This window comes from Symphalangus syndactylus, chromosome 5 (assembly GCF_028878055.3).
Source record: "Symphalangus syndactylus isolate Jambi chromosome 5, NHGRI_mSymSyn1-v2.1_pri, whole genome shotgun sequence".
In the NCBI taxonomy this organism is placed as follows: Eukaryota; Metazoa; Chordata; class Mammalia; order Primates; family Hylobatidae; genus Symphalangus; species Symphalangus syndactylus.
The window spans coordinates 4,850,821-4,870,518 of NC_072427.2; the positions used below are offsets into that span (position 1 = coordinate 4,850,821).

At 43.2% G+C, this 19,698-nt stretch overlaps 1 protein-coding gene across 1 annotated transcript in view; it reads left to right on the plus strand.

The window, feature by feature from the left end:
• The first annotated feature begins 305 nt into the window (after positions 1–305).
• TARS3 (threonyl-tRNA synthetase 3) overlaps positions 306–19,698 on the plus strand; it is a 70,352-nt gene continuing 50,959 nt past the window's right edge. Inside the window, exons 1-7 of the mRNA XM_055277035.2 lie at positions 306–783; positions 1,697–1,768; positions 3,522–3,718; positions 9,687–9,810; positions 12,680–12,801; positions 15,766–15,883; positions 18,918–18,982. Coding sequence (XP_055133010.2) covers positions 514–783; positions 1,697–1,768; positions 3,522–3,718; positions 9,687–9,810; positions 12,680–12,801; positions 15,766–15,883; positions 18,918–18,982 — 968 coding nt within the window. The 5' untranslated portion in view covers positions 306–513. The remainder of the gene's footprint in view (positions 784–1,696; positions 1,769–3,521; positions 3,719–9,686; positions 9,811–12,679; positions 12,802–15,765; positions 15,884–18,917; positions 18,983–19,698) is intronic.

Genomic DNA, 19,698 nt, shown 5'->3' on the forward strand with positions numbered 1-19,698 from the left:
TTGGAAGATTTTCTTTTCAACGGACTAAAAACTACTACCAATAGCCTCTAGACAGGCCTCGAAGGGCAGGGGAGGCCCTTCAGACCCCATTTCCCCACTGCCCCTAACCCTACGGTGGGCCTGGCCTCAGGCCCAGTCCCGCGCCTGCAGGGTATCTGGCCTAAGCCCTGCCCCTCCCCTCCCAGCGCCCCTCCCCTCCCCGCCCGACGCCCCTCCCCTCCCCGCCCGACGCCCCTCCCCTCCCCGCCGGGCGCCCCGCCCCTCCCCGCCGGGCGCCCCGCCCCTCCCCGCCGGGCGCCCCGCCCCTCCCCGCCGGGCGCCCCGCCCCCCCGCCCGGCGCCCCGCCACTGCAACGTGTAGGCCTCCGCTCCATCGCCGCCCCATGGTTCCGTCGCCGCCGCATCGCCCCGCCCCTCCCGGGAGCCCTGTCTTCTGCCCTGCGCTGAGTGTCCGCGTCGCACTCGCCGCAGTCGCGGGCACCCCGCTCGGCGTCGGTGCCTGAGGGAGGCCGCGATGGCGGCCGAGGCCCTGGCGGCGGAGGCCGTGGCGTCGCGCCTGGAGCGGCAGGAGGAGGACATCCGCTGGCTGTGGTCGGAGGTCCAGCGCCTGAGGGACGAGCAGCTGAACGCGCCCTGCAGCTGCCAGGCGGAGGGGCCGTGCCTCACGCGGGAGGTGGCGCAGCTCCGGGCCGAGAACCGCGACCTGCGCCACCGCCTGTGCAGCCTGCGGCTGTGCCTCGCCGAGGAGCGGAGCCGCCAGGCCACGGTGGAGGCCGGCGCACAGGTAACCGGGCGGTGGGGACACAGGAGAGGACGCGGCGGGGCGGACCGAGACGGTGCGCACCGAACGGTTTTCAACCCCGGGGGCAGGGGCGGGGGCGCCCCGGGAGAGTGCCCGCCCAGTGCCCTGCCCTGCTCGGTGCTCCCGTGTGACCTGGGGAGCCGCTGGGTTTCCAGCAGTCGCCAGACTTAACCAAATGCTGTTGATTTCTGAATTCGTCCATTAAAGAGCCTGCCACACATCTTCTTCAGTAGCAGAAATAGGGTTTTCATTTGTTTGAAAAAATGCTGGAGTGTTTAAAACTCGTTAGTCCTTCCTTGGGCAGAATAACAGCTGCGTACGTAAACTCTTTCATTCCCTCTGGTTCTTTTTTGTTGTTGGGTTTTTTTTGGACGAGAAGTTTTAGCTCTTTGTGCTCTTGTTTTGGTAGTTTATCTTGAGAGGATAGCTGTATATTTAACATTTTTATTTAATACGGTATTTTATGATTTGTAGAAAGGATAAATTATCTTCTTTTAACATCATAAACTTCTGAGTCCTGAAACTTCTCAGGCTGTGAGATGTTCTGCAGTCCTTTAGGAAGGACAGCTGCGGTGAACTAGCAACATCTTCAGGAAATAGTGCATTTGATGTGGTGGGCAGCAACCACACATTTTCCAGCCACATTATTTGTTTAAAGTTCAGGACAAAAAGTTTTCAAGAGCACGATATATTAAATGTGCTTAGCAACAGTGTGACAGGAAGGACTGAACCCTGGAGGATGACTTGCCCACTGAGAGTTGTAGCTGTTGGTCAGGAGAGCCCAGCTATGAGCTTCTAAATACGGGGCACTTGCAGCCTGCTGGCATGACTCTCTTCTTAAGATGTGTTGCTTTTTCTTGCCATTGATGTGAGTCATTTGTAATTTATCTTTCAGCCTCCTTCTAGTCAAAGCCAAGACAAGGACATGAAAAAGAAGAAAATGAAGGAAAGCGAGGCTGACAGCGAGGTAAGTTGCTGCTGTGGAAACAATATGAAATACTACCTGTAATTTTAAATATGTGTATATAGTTAATTACCTAGGATTTCCAATAAAAATTACTGATTAAATTATTATTTGGGTCACATTAGTGTATTTAAAACTTTTCAAGCCTTAAATATGAGATGTCTTGAGAAATGAGCTGCCCATATTTTATAAACACGTGTATTTAATCTATTTAAGTTGTGCTAGCAGAGTTTTGTTTTTTTTTTTTTTTTTTTTTTTTTTAAGACGGAGATTTGCTCTTGTTGCCCAGGCTAGAGTGCAATGGCATGATCTTGGTCACTGCAGCCTCCACTTCCCGGGTTCAAGAGATTCTCCTGCCTCAGCCTTCTGAGTAGCTGGGACTACAGGTGCATGCCACCAAGCCTGGCTAATTTTTTGTATTTTTTTTTTTTTTTAGTAGAGATGGGGTTTTACCGTGTTAGCCAGGAGGATGTCGATCTCCTGACCTCATGATCCGCCCGCCTCGCCTTCCCAAAGTGCTGGGATTACAGGCATGAGCCACTGCGCCCGGCTTTTTTTTTTTTTTTTTTGTATTCAGGAAACTAGCTACTTTGCTTTTGTATATAAAGCATTAAAACAACCAGTAAGTATTTATCTAGCATCAACATTTGGTAGGAGTGGAGGAGGAATACCTGGGCCCACAGAAATTAGTTTGGTTGAGGAATTCAGGCAGACTCAGGACAAACAACTTGTGAACAGAGTACGATGGTGTACAAGTAAGTGCTGTAATGTGTGACTGTGTACACATTCTGTAAACAGTAGAAAAGGGAGGTGTCATGGGGGCTGGGCGTGCGGCTGTCTCAAAGCAAAAAAAAAGGGGGGAGGTGCCAGCGAGTAAAATAGGTAGAGGAGGCAGGCTTTGAGGTGGACCTTTAGAGCTAAGGAGAAATTAGATAGGCAGAGAGGAGCCTTTTGGAGGTGGGAAGTACACATGCTCTTAGTCTTACACTGGGGTTATGTCCCAATAAAACCAATGTGAGTTAAAAATGTATTTAATACACCTAAGCTAGTGATCATCATAGCTTAGCCTAGCCTACATTAAAAGTGCTCAGAACACTTAGATTAGCTTACAGTTGGGCAAAATCCTCTAACACAAAGCCTATTTTATTATGAAGTGTTGAATATCTCATGTAATTTATTGAATACTGTACTGAGTGAAAAACAGAATAGTTATATGGATACTGAAAGTACAGTTTCTACTGAGTGCATATGACTTTCACATCATTAAAGTTGAAAAATTGTGGCTGGGTATGGTGACTCACACCTGTAATCCCAGCATTTTGGGAGGCCAAGGCAGGTAAATCATTTGAGGTCAGGAGTTCAAGACCAGCCTGGCCAACGTGGCGAAACCCCATCTCTACTACAAATACAAAAATTAGTCTGGCGGGGTGGTGTGTGCCTGTAATCCCAGCTACTCAGGAGGCTGAGGCAGGAAAATCACTTGAACCTGGGAGGCAGAGGCTGCAGTGAGCTGACTTCGTGCCCCTGCACTCCAGCCTGGGTGACAAAGCAAAACTCCATCTCAAAACAGCAGCAACAACAACAACAACAAACCAAAAAACAACAAAAAAATAAAAATCGTAATTCAAACCATGGTAAGTTTGGGACCATCTGTAGAACTGAGAAGGCAGTGAGGGGGTGAGGCTGATTCAGAGTTGAGCAACTGGAAAACAGTAGGCTGTATATATTAATCTCATTATGTTCTAATAATTTCCAGGTGAAACATCAACCAATTTTCATAAAGGAAAGATTGAAGCTTTTTGAAATACTGAAGAAAGACCATCAGCTCTTACTTGCCATTTATGGAAAAAAGGGGGATACAAGCAATATCATCACAGTAAGAGTGGCTGGTGGGCAAACAGTGCAAGGGGAAGTCTGGAAAACAACGCCTTACCAAGTGGCTGCTGAAATTAGGTAAACCATAGTGTGGAAAAGATATTCAATATTAAGTAATTATACTGGAGCCTGGTGAAAATGTTTTCTTAGGGACCGCTAATGTGTTACTTCATTCTCACAATACTAAAAGGACATATCCGAGACTGGGTTATTTATAAAGGAAGAAGATTTAATTGACTCACAGTTCTGCAGGGCTGGGGAGGCTTCCGAAAACTTACAGTCGTGGCAGAAGGGGAAGCAAGCATGTCCTTCTTCACATGGCAGCAGCAAGGAGAAGTGCAAAGCAAAGTAGGGGGAAAATCCCTTGTGAAACCATCAGATCTCATGAGAACACACTCACTATCAAAGAACAGCATGGAGGTAACAGCCCCTGTGATTCAATCACCTCCCACTGGGTCCCTTCCACAAAACGTGGAGGTTATGGGGACTACAGTTCAAGATGAGGTTTGGATGGGCACACAGCCAAACCGTATCAGCTAAATTTTTTTTTCTTATTCAGTTGAATACATTAAATGTATTTAATTTTTTCCTCTGGCTTCTCCAAGGGCCATGTAAATAAGTAGTTGAATATCAGAACACAATCATTTCCTGTTCTAATAAAAATATATAGGAGAGAAAAAAATCTGTAATTCTTGACGGGCCATTTTACACTGAGTTTATTCATCAATCAAGTAATTTCCATGAGTTTTTACAGTCTTAATTATAGATTGAAGATATATGTGTTAGACTTATTATCAGTCTTGGAAAGTGCTTTGACCTTTCTAGAAATTAGATATGTTAGTGAACTTATATTGTTTTGACTAATGTTAATTCTTAGCATTAAATGCCATTGTATAGAAGCTATTATATAAATACAATTATATAGCTTCTATACAATTGTATTAATGCCATGTAAATAAATGTTTATCTTTTAAAAAGCAAACTGTTTCAACAACTGAAATTCTCAGATTTTCTTTGAAAACTATGGCTAAGATTGTATTTCTGAGTCATCCTATTATATTGTTAAATGCTCTCTCAACCTATTTTCATTTTTTCCAGGAGGAATGATGTGCTAGGAGAAAACAGGTTTCGAGGCAAGAATAAGTTTGTTTTCTCATGGAGAGTCAGGTTGCATGTTAAATGTGTTGGGTCAGTATTTCTCAAAGTGTAGTCCCCAGACCAGCAGCATGGGCATCACCTGGAAACTTGTTAGAAAAGCAAATTTGGGGGTCCCACCTCAAACCCCCTGAACTGATCAGCCATCAGTGTTTTTATGAGCCCTCCAGGGGCTTCTAATGCAAGCTAACCATCTAGAAGTGACCAGTCCAGCCTAGTGGACATTTCTGGTCCATGCAGTTATTTATGGACCCAGCCTCCTCCCATCTTGTTGATCTGCTGTCCCCTAGGTAGGGTTTCTTTGTGTCTAGTGGTGGAAGCTGGGTCCTTGCATGGGCCTGCCTACAGTCAGGAGGAAGAGAAGCTGCAGAACAATGATGCTTTGAGGCCAAGACCCCATAGTGGCTGGCTTCAATTTCCACTTACATCCTCTTAGCTCACATTTAGTCACATGGCTATGCCTAGCTGTAAGAGAGAATGGGAATATAGCTCCATCGGCCGCCCAGCCACATGTCCAGCTAAAGCATTCATACCATGGAAGAGAGGAATGGTTTATGGAACAACAGAGTCTGCCACAGTCTGCCCCTCTGACATCCAGATATCTGTGGGTACTCTTCTTTCAACGTCTGACACACTCACTCCCCAAGTGAGACAACTTTTATGTTCCGTAGCTCAAAGCCTGGGATTTCTGAGTGATGTACAGAACAACCCCATCAGGCAGACCACTTGTATTCTAGCAACAAATAAACTAATAGACAAGTCTGCTCACACCACACGTGCATGCAGTACACAGAAGAGAATCACAAAGCGTGTGCTTGGAAAGGAGGAGAAATGTAGCAGGGACTGGTATAGAGAAGTCATCAGATTCTGCTTGAAGCCACTGTGAGGCCCCACAGCCTGGCAGTGGTTAGTGCTTGTGTCAGCCCACCTGTTCATCCTTTGTTCTCTGGAAGCAGCTGTCTTATCCATGATCCCCCATGGGCTCTGATTTTGCACTTTGGGAAGTTCGGAGTTGTCCATTGCCCTCATTTGTCACATCTGAAGTGCACGACAGTTTGTCCTCTTGGGATCTGTGCAGTTTCCACAGCTCAGTTCTGTGGTGCACACTTGGGGCCTGAGGGTTCCTTGAAGGATCACATAGTCACAGATATTTGTGAGCTGGGCTTATAATTTGTTTGGCAATATAATTTCTATGATCAGTTGGCCATAGTAGGCTTCTGGTCTGTTTGCAGCTAATCCGTTCCACGTGAAAGTAATCTCACTTAGACTCTTCTGGGTAGAGACTTCTCACCCTGTTGTTTCATGGCTTTTTTGTTTGGCTCACTCCTGTCTCCTTGTTTAATGGACTGAGATCATATGAAGCAAAGGCTTGTGGGAGGGAGGCACTCTTGCTCTCATCCTTGCAGTTCCACTGGCCTCTGTTGTCTGGATTTATGTGTGGCCTTTGAGAAGGGCTGTCAATGCCTGTCCCTCCTGCGTTTTGGGAAAGAAGATTGTCTTCCCCATCTTGCATAGCTCCATGTTTCTGAACTTTTAGTCAATTGAATTACAGGACACGGGCAGAGGGAGCCTCCCTACCGCTACCATCTCTGCTAGCAAACTAGATTGTTTTCATCTGAGATAACTCATTCTTGTAGCTTCTTGCTGCAAGCAACAAGAGTTACCCAGGGTATACCAACACTGTCCCCCCACTCCCACCCTTCCCCTTTTTTTGATCTTGGCTCACCACAACCTCCACCCTCCAGTTTCAAGTGATTCTCCTGCCTCAGCCTCCCGAGTTGCTGAGATTACAGGCATGTGCCACCACACTCAGCTAATTTTGTATTTTTAGTAGAGATGGGGTTTCTCCATGTTGGTCAGGCTGGTCTCAAACTCCCAGCCTCAGGTGATCTGCCCACCTCAGCCTCCCAAAATGCTGGGATTACAGGCGTGAACCACCACACCCGGCCCTACTCTCCCCTTTTATATCTGCTTGTGTGCTGCAAGCACTGTGACACATAGTTTGCCTGCAAGTTTTATCAAATATTTTGTTATACTATCACAAAGGTTATTGGCTCTCCATATGTTACAATCTGTTTCCTTGTTACTCACTGCCAGTCTGCTAAGCCAGTGCCACTTATTTTGGGTATTTACTTCCAGGTCCTTATTTCTGTATTTCTTAAGATATATACTAAGCTGCTACAACAAACATCACAAAAAACTCAGTTGCTTGAATATGGTCAAAGTCTGTTTTTCATATGGCAGTCTAGACGTGGGTGGTCAGGTTGACTGGGTGACATGTCTCCATATGGTCTTTTGGGGACCCAGATTTTTCCCATCTTGTTGCTGATCTGTCTGTACAATGTTGCCCTTGTCTACATGGTCCAGAAAGAATAGCACATGCGTTCCCATCTACAGAAGGTGGAGAGAGGATGGAGAAGTGCCCTCCGCTGTTTTAATGGTGAGACACAGAAGTGTTACACATGACTTCTCCTTCTATCCATTGGCTCCAAACCTGGCCACATGGCCACATCTAGCTGCAAGGAAGGCTGGAAAACTCTTTGCGTAGAAGAAGGGCAGAATGGGTTTGTGGAACACTAGCCATCTATGACAGCCAGTAAAAATGAAAAGAAAGTTCTACTTTGTTAGTAACATCTAACATTCATTAAGTTCTTGTTATCATATGTACACATTATGTAATCCTGAGTATAAATGAATGAGGAAGGTCCTATAATCCCCATTTCGTAGATAAGAAAACTGAGGCCTAAAGAAGCTGAGTAAATTGTCCAGTATTTAAACCCAGGTTGGCCTCTCACCTGTGTGCTCCTAACCACAATGCTGTACTGCTGCTCAAGTTAATCACAGAAATGTAAATTAAAAGATTCCATTGTAGGCTGGGCACGGTGGCTCCCATCTGTAACCCCAGCACTTTGGGAGGTGAAGGTGGGCAGATCACTTGGGGTCAGGATTTTGAGACCAGCCTGGCCAACAGGGTGAAACCATGTCTCTACTACAAATACAAAAAGTAGCCGGACGTGGTGGCATGTGCCTGTAATCCCAGCTACTCGGGAGGTCGAGTCAGGAGAATCACTTGAACCCGGAAGGCAGAGGTTGCCGTGAGCCTACATTGCACCACTGCACTCCAGCCTGGGCGGCAGGGTGAGACCCTGTCTCAAAAAAAAAAAAAAAAATTATGTTGCAGAGTTGATACAATTTAATGGTACCTAACATTATGAGAACTCAGAGACAAGATGCTCTTGCAACTCTGCTGGTAGGAAAATTTTGCAATATATTCTGACAGAAATCCCTGAAAATGCATTTCCCTTGACCTAGCAGTAGGAAAATTTTGCAATATATTCTGACAGAAATCCCTGAAAATGCATTTCCCTTGACCTAGCAGTAGGAAAATTTTGCAATATATTCTGACAGAAATCCCTGAAAATGCATTTCCCTTGACCTAGCAGTTTTACTTCCAGAATTTTTCCTGAGCAAATAATTGAGTAAGATATATGTTCAAGAATGTTCATTGCAGCATTGTTTTTCATTGCTACTCATCCCCCAAAGTACCCATAAAAAATAATTAAAATGCCTAGCAAATATTAGTTCCTCCGTGACTATTAAATATCATGTTTTGGAAATCTGTCTCCTGTTAGGGAAAATGCTGTGATTTATTGTTAAGTTTAAGAAGTAGATTATAAAATAACATAATTATGATACTATTAAATATTTTTTATTCCTATAAAATAACATGGAAAGATATAAACAAAACATCAATGGTAATTTCTTGGCGGTGGAATTATAGGTGATTTTGTGTGTGTGTGTGTTTCTGTGCTTTCCAGGTTTCCTTTCTTAACTTGTAATTTTGTCAACAATTTTCAAACAATAAATGTTATTTTAAAAATACCCAAAAAAAAGAGAAAGAAAGAGATCAACACCTCACTAGAAGACCATCCTGGCCAATATGGTGAAACCCTATCTCTACTAAAAATACAAAAGTTAGCTGAGCATGGTGGCGTGCGCCTGTAGTCCCAGCTACTCGGGAGGCGGAGGCAGGAGAATCGCTTGAACCCAGGAGGCAGGGGTTGCAGTGAGCCAAGATTGCAGCACTGCACTCCAGCCTGGCGACAAAGTGAGACTCTGTCTCAAAAAAAAAAAGAAAATAGACAAAGGAAGCGGATAGTTCATAAAAGTAAAAATAGCTTGTAAGCTTGAACCAAAATTAATAATTAAATCAAAACAACAATTTTCAATGTCACATTGACAAAGATTTTAAAAATCCGGGTACATGGAAGTGATGTGTTCAAATGACATCAGAAATCTGTCAAACGTACATCCCCTTTGATCTAGTAATTCCAATTCTGTGGATGTATTCCCAGAAAACAGTCACAGAAGTCGCAAGATGCCTGTGTACAGATGTCTGTGCGATGTACTCTGTGAGAGCAAAACTTAGGCGACTTCAGTGTGCAGCAGTGGAGGCTTCATTAATAAATACAATACTTCTAGACTGCTTTGGAAGGCAATCTGAGTCATGACAGAGAAAACGCAAGCTCTACAACTATGTTGGCAACTGCTTTTAAAGACAGCACATATGTGTGCGTGGGGTGGATGGAGGTAGAAAAACCACTGGATAGAAATGTACCAAAATGTTATAAGTAGTGATTTATGATATTTATGTGTGATTTTTATTTTATCCTGTGGGCTTTCTCAGTTTTCCAAGATTTTTTTTAAACAGTGAATGTATATTACTTTTCTACATAAAATAAATATTGCAAAACAAGAAATATCTATCCTATTAGTTTACGTTTGTACTTTTTATACACTTCAAAAAAAAACCCTAGAAATTCTTTTAATCTTTTAAGGAATCATTGTAACAATGATAAAGTTAACTTCCAAGTGGCTTTTGTCTTCCTAGTCAGGAACTGGCTGAAAGCACAGTAATAGCCAAAGTCAATGGTGAGCTGTGGGACCTGGACCGCCCATTGGAAGGGGACTCCTCTCTAGAGCTGCTTACATTTGATAATGAGGAAGCTCAAGCTGTGAGTATTTAAAAACCAGACAGCCAAACTTTGGGTAGTTATGTTGTAAACTACATTATATAAGAGGCCACATACTGAAGTCATGAATGTTGAGTCTTTTGGGGGTTTCTAAGATTTAAAATTTGAATATTGATGTTTAATAAATATTTGTGGCATGAATGTATACAAATACATGTCAGTTTTTAAAATAGCCCATATTTATAATTTCTTTCTTTCTTTCTTTCTTTCTTTCTTTCTTTCTTTCTTTTTTTTTTTTTTGAGATGGGGTCTTACTCTGTCACCCAGACTGGAGTGTAGTGGCGCAATCACGGCTCACTGCAGCCTCAACCTCCCCTGGCTCAGGTGATCCTCCCACCTCAGCCTCCCAGCCACCTGGGACTACAGGTGCACACCACCACACTCAGTTAATTTTTCATATTTTTTGTAGAGACAGGGTTTTGCTATGTTGCCCAGGCTGTTCTCAAACTCCTGGGCTCAAGCAGTATGCCTCCCTCAGCCTCCCGTAGTGCTAGGATTACAGGTGTGGGCCACTGTGCCCAGCCTTATCATTTCTTACAATAATCATTTCCTTAAGTTAGAATGCTTTGGTTATTAAATCAACATGTGTTTGAAATGAATTGTTAAGAGGCCATTAAAAATGGGTCTACTTTATAATTTAATATGTATAGGAGAATTGGAAGAAATTACAAGACTCAAATATCCTTTAAATACTTAATATAATTTTGTATAAAATACCACATTTTTCACATATGCATGTGATACATGATTTCTGATATACATTGTCACCTGAACATTGCAGTCGCCCTTCAAGCTGTCCATTATCTTCATAAAACCTAATTTATGATTAGCTTAGGTTACAATAATTGCAAGGCTTATGCTAAATTTCTTTAAACTATAAGAACCATATTATAATTTCTGTTTAAAATATGCAAAGTATAACCATTAAATATGTAAACAGTACACTATTAATAAAACCATGTTTAAATGTGATTTTCAGAAAGTTCAGTACTGTAAACTGAATTCACAACTCTCCAGCCATAGCTAGCCATGCCTCAGTTTTTATGCAGTACTGTCTATGTGATATCTGCATGTAGATATTGTACAAGAATCTTCAGTACATTCACCATGAAATTTTGGATTTTAACCCCAAAACTTACTTCTTCCTGTTTGCCTAAGTCAGTGCATTACTCCACCACATACCCAATAGCTCAACCCAGAACCTTGGAGGTTTTGTGTGATTCCTCCCCATCCCTCAACTCCATCTCCAGTGATGGGTAAGCCCAGTAGATTTTACTTCCTAACATATCTAGAATCTGTCCACTTCTCTCCCTCTCCATTGCCACTGCCTGAGCATCTGCACTCACCTTGTTATAGAACCACCCAAGAAACTGCCTACTTGCTGTTTTGTCCCCTGAAATTCATTCCCATCAAGCTATCAAATGATGTGTGTAAATGTGAATTTAATCATTTTGCTTAAAACCCTTTAATGCACCCCATTGCATTTGGAGTAAAATGCAAGCTTCTCCCCAGGGCCTGCGTGGTCTCTGGCCCTTCCTTACCTCTCTAACCTTTCTCAAGCTATGCTTTGTCACATCCCCTACGTGTTAGTCACACAGGCCTTCCTGAGTCCCCATGAATGCAGGACACTCACCATTTTTCTGTAGTACAGAGCCCTGTTCATCTCCTTTTAAACACCCTTCTCATCTTAGAATTATGCACGTCCAGGTTTGTTTATTGCCTGTGTCTTCGCCAATAGGATGTACCTGTGTGGGGGCTGTGACTATGTCTGTTTCTTTCACTATTGTATACCCAGCACAGTGTTTGACTCAACAAATACGTAGGTGTGGACAGTGCACCACATGGGAGATTTGGGCTGATGCTAGCAGTCAACCTGCCATCCTAGCAGCATCCAAAGGAGAAGTGCTGTGCCCTAAGGACTGACCCTCTGGGTCTGTCTGCAGATCATATCCCAGCCTATTGCTGTGGGCTGGGATTGCACATAGTGCTCCATTATCTAACTCCTTCTGCTCTGATTCATTTTATCAAACAGCTATTTAATTGTAACTTGCTTTCTATTTAATAAAAAGAAAGTGCTGAAAGATGAGTTGATTATCTTACTCCTTTGGTACCTATATTTATTTGGTGACTTTGGTTAGTTTCAGTTTATCCATAAACTAAAATGAATTCCTTGGGAACTCAAAACAGTATCAACTTTTTGAACTTGGAGGACTGACAAGCGGGCTCTGGACTGTGGCTAATGAACCCATATATACACTTCTCGGGGGTCTCAGGCAGCCAGCAGACGTTCCCTGGCAACACTTTTTTCTTCCTGAGGCATCTTTCAAACTTCCACAGTCACATGCTATTCAATACCCGAAGACTGCTGTGGAGATGCAGGATCTCGTTAACTCTAGTGGTGTCAGGAACACTTCAGTGCTCTGTGTCCAGCTCAGAGAGGGTGCCCCTGGAGAAAAAGAAGACAGCTAGCACCTGGCACTCCTCGGCCTTCCTCCCACTCTGGGCTTCAGTCAGGTTTGCACACAGCTGCTCTGCTGGCTGTTCTGAGGTGTTCATCCCTCGTGGCTGACATGCACAGAGGAAATGGGGTTGTAGCCGAGCTCTAGCTGCCACTCTCAGCAGAGCAGCTTCACACGGGCACTGAGCAAGTGGCTCTGGTGGAATGTCAGGGAGGGCTCAGAAAGCATTCTCTTCTAAGTGGGCATTGAAGATTTTCCTTTCAAGTTGATGTTGCTGCCCTTGGTCTTGCCATTTATCTCCTTAAAATTTTCTACTTGTTTACCTCATTTTACTACTAATTTTCCATGACATACTTTTGGTAGCTAATGGCCTCTCTGTCCATGCCATGCAGGTGTACTGGCACTCCAGTGCTCACATTCTTGGGGAGGCCATGGAGCTTTACTACGGAGGCCACCTGTGCTACGGTCCGCCCATCGAAAATGGGTTTTATTATGACATGTTCATTGAAGACAGGTAACACACTGAATACTAGCTTGTGAATGCATGTGTTTCAATTGTATTGTTTTGTAATGGTTACATACTAACTTAGTAACTATATACTGTTGGCCCTTACATAATGTGGGGTTAGGGGCACCGACGCCCATGCAGTTGAAAATCCAAGTTCAACTTGTGATTCCTCCTAAACTTAACTAATAGCCTGTTGTTAGCTAGACGCCATAATGAAAACATAAACAGTTGAGTACCACAAACTTTGTATCTTATGTGTATTATATGCTGTATTCTTAAAATAAGCTAGAGAAAAGAGATGTTAAAATCATAAGGAAGAGAAAGTGTATTTACCATTCATTTGGAAGTGGATCAGTATAAAGCTCTTCATCTTCACGTTGAGTAGGCTGATGAGGGAGTGGAAGGGTTGGTCTTGTTGTCTCTGGGTGGCAGAGGCAGAAGAAAATCCATATATAAGTGGACCCATGCAGTTCTAACCTTTTTTTGTTCAAGGGTCAACTGTATTGCATAATATGATTATAGATTGGTTGACCGATTTTGAAAATTATTTTTAGTTTAGAAATGGTCTAAGGCATTTAACTAAAAATTATTTTTAGTCAAATCTAGTTTAGATTCAAGAGATACTTCTAAGATTGTTTTCTTATTTGTCCCCAGAAGAATATGATCTGCTATTTATCTAATCTTGGACGTGCTAGAGCATGGTATTAATTACGACCAGAATTGAAAGCTTAATTCCTAGAGAGAGGCTAGTTTAATTCGCTCCATGATAATCAAGGACATCATTAACCTCAGCCAAACATCTCACATAGTTGAGTGCCGGACAGGGATGTTTCACAGACGCTTCACATTCCATAGGCCTATGCTTGAATCGTTAGCAAACAGCCAGCCCCGTCCACCTCCTGCCCTGAATTCCTCATAGCTCTTAAGGGTACCTCCAGCTGCCACAACCAAAACCTCTGATCCTTCTACTTCCTCCCTCCTCTTCACCACCACCCCACCATCCAGTTGTTTCATCCAGTTCTGCCAATTTTATCTCCTAAATAGTTCTCCCACCCGCCTCTCCTTCTCTCACTTCTGCCTTAAGTTAGCCCCATGGCATCTCTAGCCTGGATGACTATGGTGCATTTTGTCTTTACCTTCTCCTGCACACAGCTTAATGACCTCCCCAACCAAGCACCCAACGCTCTGTAGCTACTTACAGACTTGTCCAGTCTGAACCACTATTACTTACAACCGTGAAACTGTGTTTACCTACAACACTTCTGATCTCAAAGGTGTGGGTTTTTTTCCACATCAACGGCCAGCGCTCCAACTCTCTGGACACCAACGAGGTGTCTAATGATTGAACTCAATTCTGACACTATATACCGTGAGTTAGTGCAGATCCCCCAGGTCAAGGGCTCAGTCCCACAAGACTGCCCCCAATTCAGATGCCAGCTGGAAGTCTGGGCCTTCCATACTTTTGACCTACAGGCTACAAATCGGGAGTTCCCATGACCCCATCCTTGGGTTCAGTAATTTGCTAGACTGGCTCACAGAACTCAAGAAGGCACTTTACTTACCTTACTAGTGTATTATAATGGATGTTACCAAGGATAGAGATGAACAGCCTGATGAAAGAGATGCTTATGGTGAGGTATGTGGGGGGGCACAGAGATGCCGTGTGTCTCTGGGCACCATGCCTCAAGCACCTGGATGTGTTCAATAGCCTGGAAGCTCTGTGAGTCTCGTCGTTTAGGGATTTTTATGGAGGTTTCGTTATAGAGGCACAATTGATTAAATCATTGACCATTGGTGATAACCCAATCTCTAGCCCCTCTCCTCTCCCCGAAGGAGGCGGGTGGGGGTGCTGAAAGTCCCAACCCTTTAATCATGCCTTGGTCTTTCTGGTGATCAGTTCCCATTCTGAAGCTACCTAGGAGACCTAGCCACCAGTCATCTCATCAGCACACAAAAGACACTCGTATCACTCCGGAGATTTCAGGATCTTAAAAACCCTGTGCCAGAAATCTGGACGAAGACCAAATATATGTTTCTTATTGTATCACAGTATCACATCCAGTTCATCTCTTGTTAACACGGCTCCAGTATTCGTTCAACAAGGTGTTTTTGCTGCCTGCTGTGTGCTCTGTGCTGGGTGCTGGTGATTCAGCAGTGAAGGAACCAGTCTATCCTCATGGAGCTAACAGTGTTTGGGGGAAGACAGCAAATGCACAAGCAGCCATCTGCTGCCTGGTAGTGATGACTATAGGAACATCAGCCAGGTGTGGGAGGTGTGTGCCATGACAGGCAGGTGGGCAGGAAGGAGCAGGTGGCATTGAAGCAGACCGGAGTGGAGGGAGGGAGCAAGCCCTGAGGATGGGGATACTTATGACATCTCCAGGGAGAAGGTTCCAGGCCTCTGTGGGACTGTCCTGGTGTGGGAATATGTGTGGCTTGTTTGAGGAGTGGCAAGGAAGCTAGTGTGGCGGGAGGGAGTGAGCACTGACCAGGGGGTGACTGAAAGGAAGTTAGTCCGTGCATAGTGGAGGCTGAGTGCCGCTGGGAGCACCCGCTACCCTGCAGTCCACACAGATCTCTCCCCGCCTTGGTTCCATAGCGAGTGAGGGCAGGGACTTGGTGAGCACTCCATTTAGCTCTTGAGCAAAACTAAAGTATGTGAAGGGTAAGGAAGACCACACAAAAGAACAGGCCTCAGAGGAGCTCACAGTCCACCTGGGTGTCTCCTAGCAGGGCTTCCTGCTCCCCTTGCAGCAGAGGAGAAATGAGGCAGGTCATGGCACTTGTTGATGCCCCAGTCTCCCTCATTGAGACACAAGAGTAGTGACTGTATGAACGTGTGACTTTCTGAAGTCCTGGAACAGTAAGACAGCAGATTCAAATGTGTCACTGCTGAGGCTCCAGGACAAAGGAAAGAGGGAATGCATAATATCTGGAAGATGTATGTCAGTTCTCTGCTCTTCTTTTTAGAGCAGTGTCCAGCACAGAATTGTCAGCCCTGGAGAATATATGTAAAGCCATCATCAAAGAAAAGCAACCTTTTGAAAGACTAGAAGTCAGCAAGGAAATCCTCCTCGAAATGTTTAAGGTAACTTGGGGAAACTCCTAAACCTCTTACTAGGAATATTAAAAATCAACGTAGACTAGCTTCCCCACCTTCCCCCAAATAATTAGCTGTTGCTAACCAAATTGTTCTAATTCTGTTAAGCTACTGTGAGGTTGTTACCAGTTACTTGCTGTGACATTTCCCTCCCCATCTATTTCCTGAACATTTGAGGGGAGACATAGGTAGGTAAAGGGCCAGGTGAATAATTTTCACATGTGTGTTTATAAATCTGATTAATTCTGAGTATTGTGAATATCTGTCCCCTAAATTCAACAATATTTATAATCCCATACAAAATGCTGCCTTTTTCTCTTTTCTGTGGGAGTTTTCTATTAACTTTTGTTTCAGATTTTAACCTAGTGTAACCTGTGTAAAACAGTAACTTTCTCTTTATATTTTTTTACCAACATACTTAAATATATTCCTGATTTTATGTTTTAAAACATACATATTGGAGAAAACATACATTTTTTTTTTTTATTTTGGGTTTTTTTTTTTTTTTTTTTTGAGACAGAGTCTCTCTCTGCCTCCCAGGCTAGAGTGCAGTGGCACTATCTTGGCTCACTACTATCTTGGCTCACTGCAACCTCCGCCTCCTGGGTTCAAGCAATTATCCTGTCTCAGTCCCTCAGCTGGGACTACAGGCATGTGCCACCATGCCTGGCTAATTTTTCTATCCTTTTAGTAGAGACGAAGTTTTGCCATGTTGGCCAGGCTGGTCTTGAATTCCTGACCTCAAGTGATCTACCCGCCTCAGCCTCCTAAAGTGCTGGGATTACAGGCGTGAGCCACCGCGCCCAACCAAAAACACGTATTTTGAAAACACAGTATTATTAGTTTTGTGGGCTTGAATAAAAAAATAGAGTTGGTTTTGTAAAAAGTTGCAGTATTCTTTTTTGTGCAGTAAAATATATAACATATAAAATTCACCATTTAATCCTTTGTAAGTATACAGTTCTGTGGCATTAAGTACATTGACAATGTTGTCAATCCATCACCACCATCCATCTCCAAAGCTTTTTATCTTGCCAGTCAGAAGTACCCATTAAACATTAGCTCCCCATTCCCTCCCTGCCCCCAGCCCCTGGCCACCACCATTCTTCTCTGTCTCTGAATTTGGTTCCTCTAGGCACTTCATATCAGTGGAATCAGGACAATATTTATCCTTTTGTGACTGGCTTGTTTCACTCAGCAAAAAGTCCTCAAGATTCATCCATATTTTAATGTGTGTCAGAATCTCCTTCCTTTATAAGGTTGAATAATATTCCATTGTACAGATAGACCACATTTTGTTTATCCATTCATCCACCTATAGACACTTGGGTTGCTTCTACCTTTTGGCTACTATTGGGAACAGTGCTGCTGTGAACATGGGTGTGTAAAGTTCAGTTTGAGTCTCTATTTTACATCTTTTGGGAATATACTTAGAAGGGGAATTTCTGGGTCCCATGACAATTCTGTTTTTAAGTTTTGAGAACTTGCCATACCGTTTGGTGCAGTGGCTACACCATGTTACCATCCCACCAGTGATGCACAAGAGGTTCAGTTCTTCCACATCCTTGCCAACACTTGTTTGTTTGTTTTTAATCATAGACATCCTAATGGTTGTGAAGTGGTATCTCGTTGGGGTTTTGGTTTTGATTTGCATTTCTCTCATGACGGAGTAATGGTGAGCATCTTAATGTGCTTATTGGCCATTTGTGTATTTTCTTGAAGAAATGTCTTTGGAGAAATGTCTGTTGAGCTCTTTTGCCCATTTTTGAATTAGGTTTTTTGTATTTGAGTTATAAGAGTTCTTGATATATTCTGAATATCCATTTCTTAACAGATATGTGATTTGCAAATATTTAATTCTGTGGGTTGCCTTTTTTGCAGCCACTTTTAAGAACTAAACACAATTAATCTTTGTTAAGGAAAATGATTTGATGTGAATATATAGATATGAAACAGGTAAATCATACAGATACGGGTTTTTCTCCCAACAACTAGCTCCTTTAAGTAGTTATTTAATATAAAGTGCCTTGTATACCCTGATAATAGTGATGGAAGCAGACAAGAAAGGAAAAGGAAAAAAACCCTTAGTTTTATAAATATATCATCATTACGATAAACTTTGCTTTTGTTTTTATACAATTTAATAATATAGCTGGGTCCTTGTCAGAATTTTATTGATTAATGTAGCTAAAATTAGATCTTCTAGAACAGTACTATCCAATAGAAACATAATGGGATCCATTAGTCTGAGTTACATGTGTAACCTTAAATTTTATGGCAGCTACATTTTAAAAGTAAAAGTTGCAATTAATTTTAACAAATTTTTTAACCCAATATATAAAAAGTATAATTTCAATGGTAGCCGGTATAAAGAATGATTAACTAATGATTTTATTCTTCTTTTTGCAACATTATACTTCCAAAGTCCAGTGTGTTTTATACTCACTGCACATCTTCTTTCAAATTAGTGGCATTTGAGGCCAGGTGTGGTGGCTCACACCTGTAATCCCAGTACTTTGGGGGGCCAAGGCAGGCAGATCACTTGAGGTCAGGAGTTTGAGACCAGCCTGGCCAACATGGTGAAACCCTGTCTCTACTAAAAATACAAAAATTAGCACATAGTAAAAATACAAAAATAAAATACAGGCATGGTGGTACGTGCCTGTAATTCCAGCTACTCGGGAGGCTGAGGCAGAATCGCTTGAACCAGGGAGACAGACATTGCAGTGAGCCAAGATGGCGCCACTGCACTCTAGCCTGGGTGAGGGAGTGAGACTCTGTCTCAAAAACAACAACAACAACAAAGTCAACAACAAATTAATGGCATTTGAAATGCCCAGTAGCCACGTGGCTTGTGGCCTCCATGCTGCATGGTGTCGCTCAAGCCTGTGAGCTGTTTGTATCCCTCGTGTCTCAGCACCTAGAACATCAGTAGATGACCTTTCAATGTTTCTTGAAAATAAGTAGTTTTCTTCATTTCAACATTGTGTGTAATAATGTGTAAATATGTTTTTCTTTGTAGTACAATAAATTTAAATGCCGCATTCTGAATGAGAAGGTTAACACTGCAACTACCACCGTGTACAGGTTTGTGTCCACACGTTAAACGCTGCTCAGTGGTAAACTTGAAGGTGTTAGCAGTAGAGGCCGAGTTTGTTTTCTGGTTGGAGATCGATTTTTCAAGTTGTGTAGTTGATAATCTACTGTAGTTACAGTCTTCAAGATGTTTTCACTGAAGAGAAATGATGATTTTCCCCTTTTTAGTAGTCAGGACAGTACTGAGACCCGTATTTTGTTTCCTGGGTGTCGGCTGTAACAGGATTTTTCTCCGTGCGAGTGATGCTGTTGGGCAAGGGGTTTCTATTCTGTCCTTCCACGTTCTTACTAATGTGGCAGTGGGGGCCATTACAAGCCGTCTCCTCGGCAGTGATTCTCTGCCTCATACTTACTGTCCAGAGTGCAAGTGTAGAAGAGTCTGCCCCATTGTCCGGAGTCCAAGTGTACAATCTTCATGCGTTAGCAGGATACTCATGATGAGACAAAAAGAAAATACTGGGAAACAAACGCAGGATCAAATGTAAGAGGAGGCAAGTGAAGTTAATACCAGAATCACTTAGCTCTGTTCGTTTAACCTCAGGTTCCTGAGCGCCTTTTTATTTATTCATGTGTATACGCCTTATACGTAATTGCTGTTCCCTTTTCCGTGTGTTCCGGCCGTCTGGGTGCTGCTAGGACTATCACAGTACTGGCTTAGAAGACCTGGTATTTCTTTAATTATAACCACAGATATTCTCCCTCGTGGT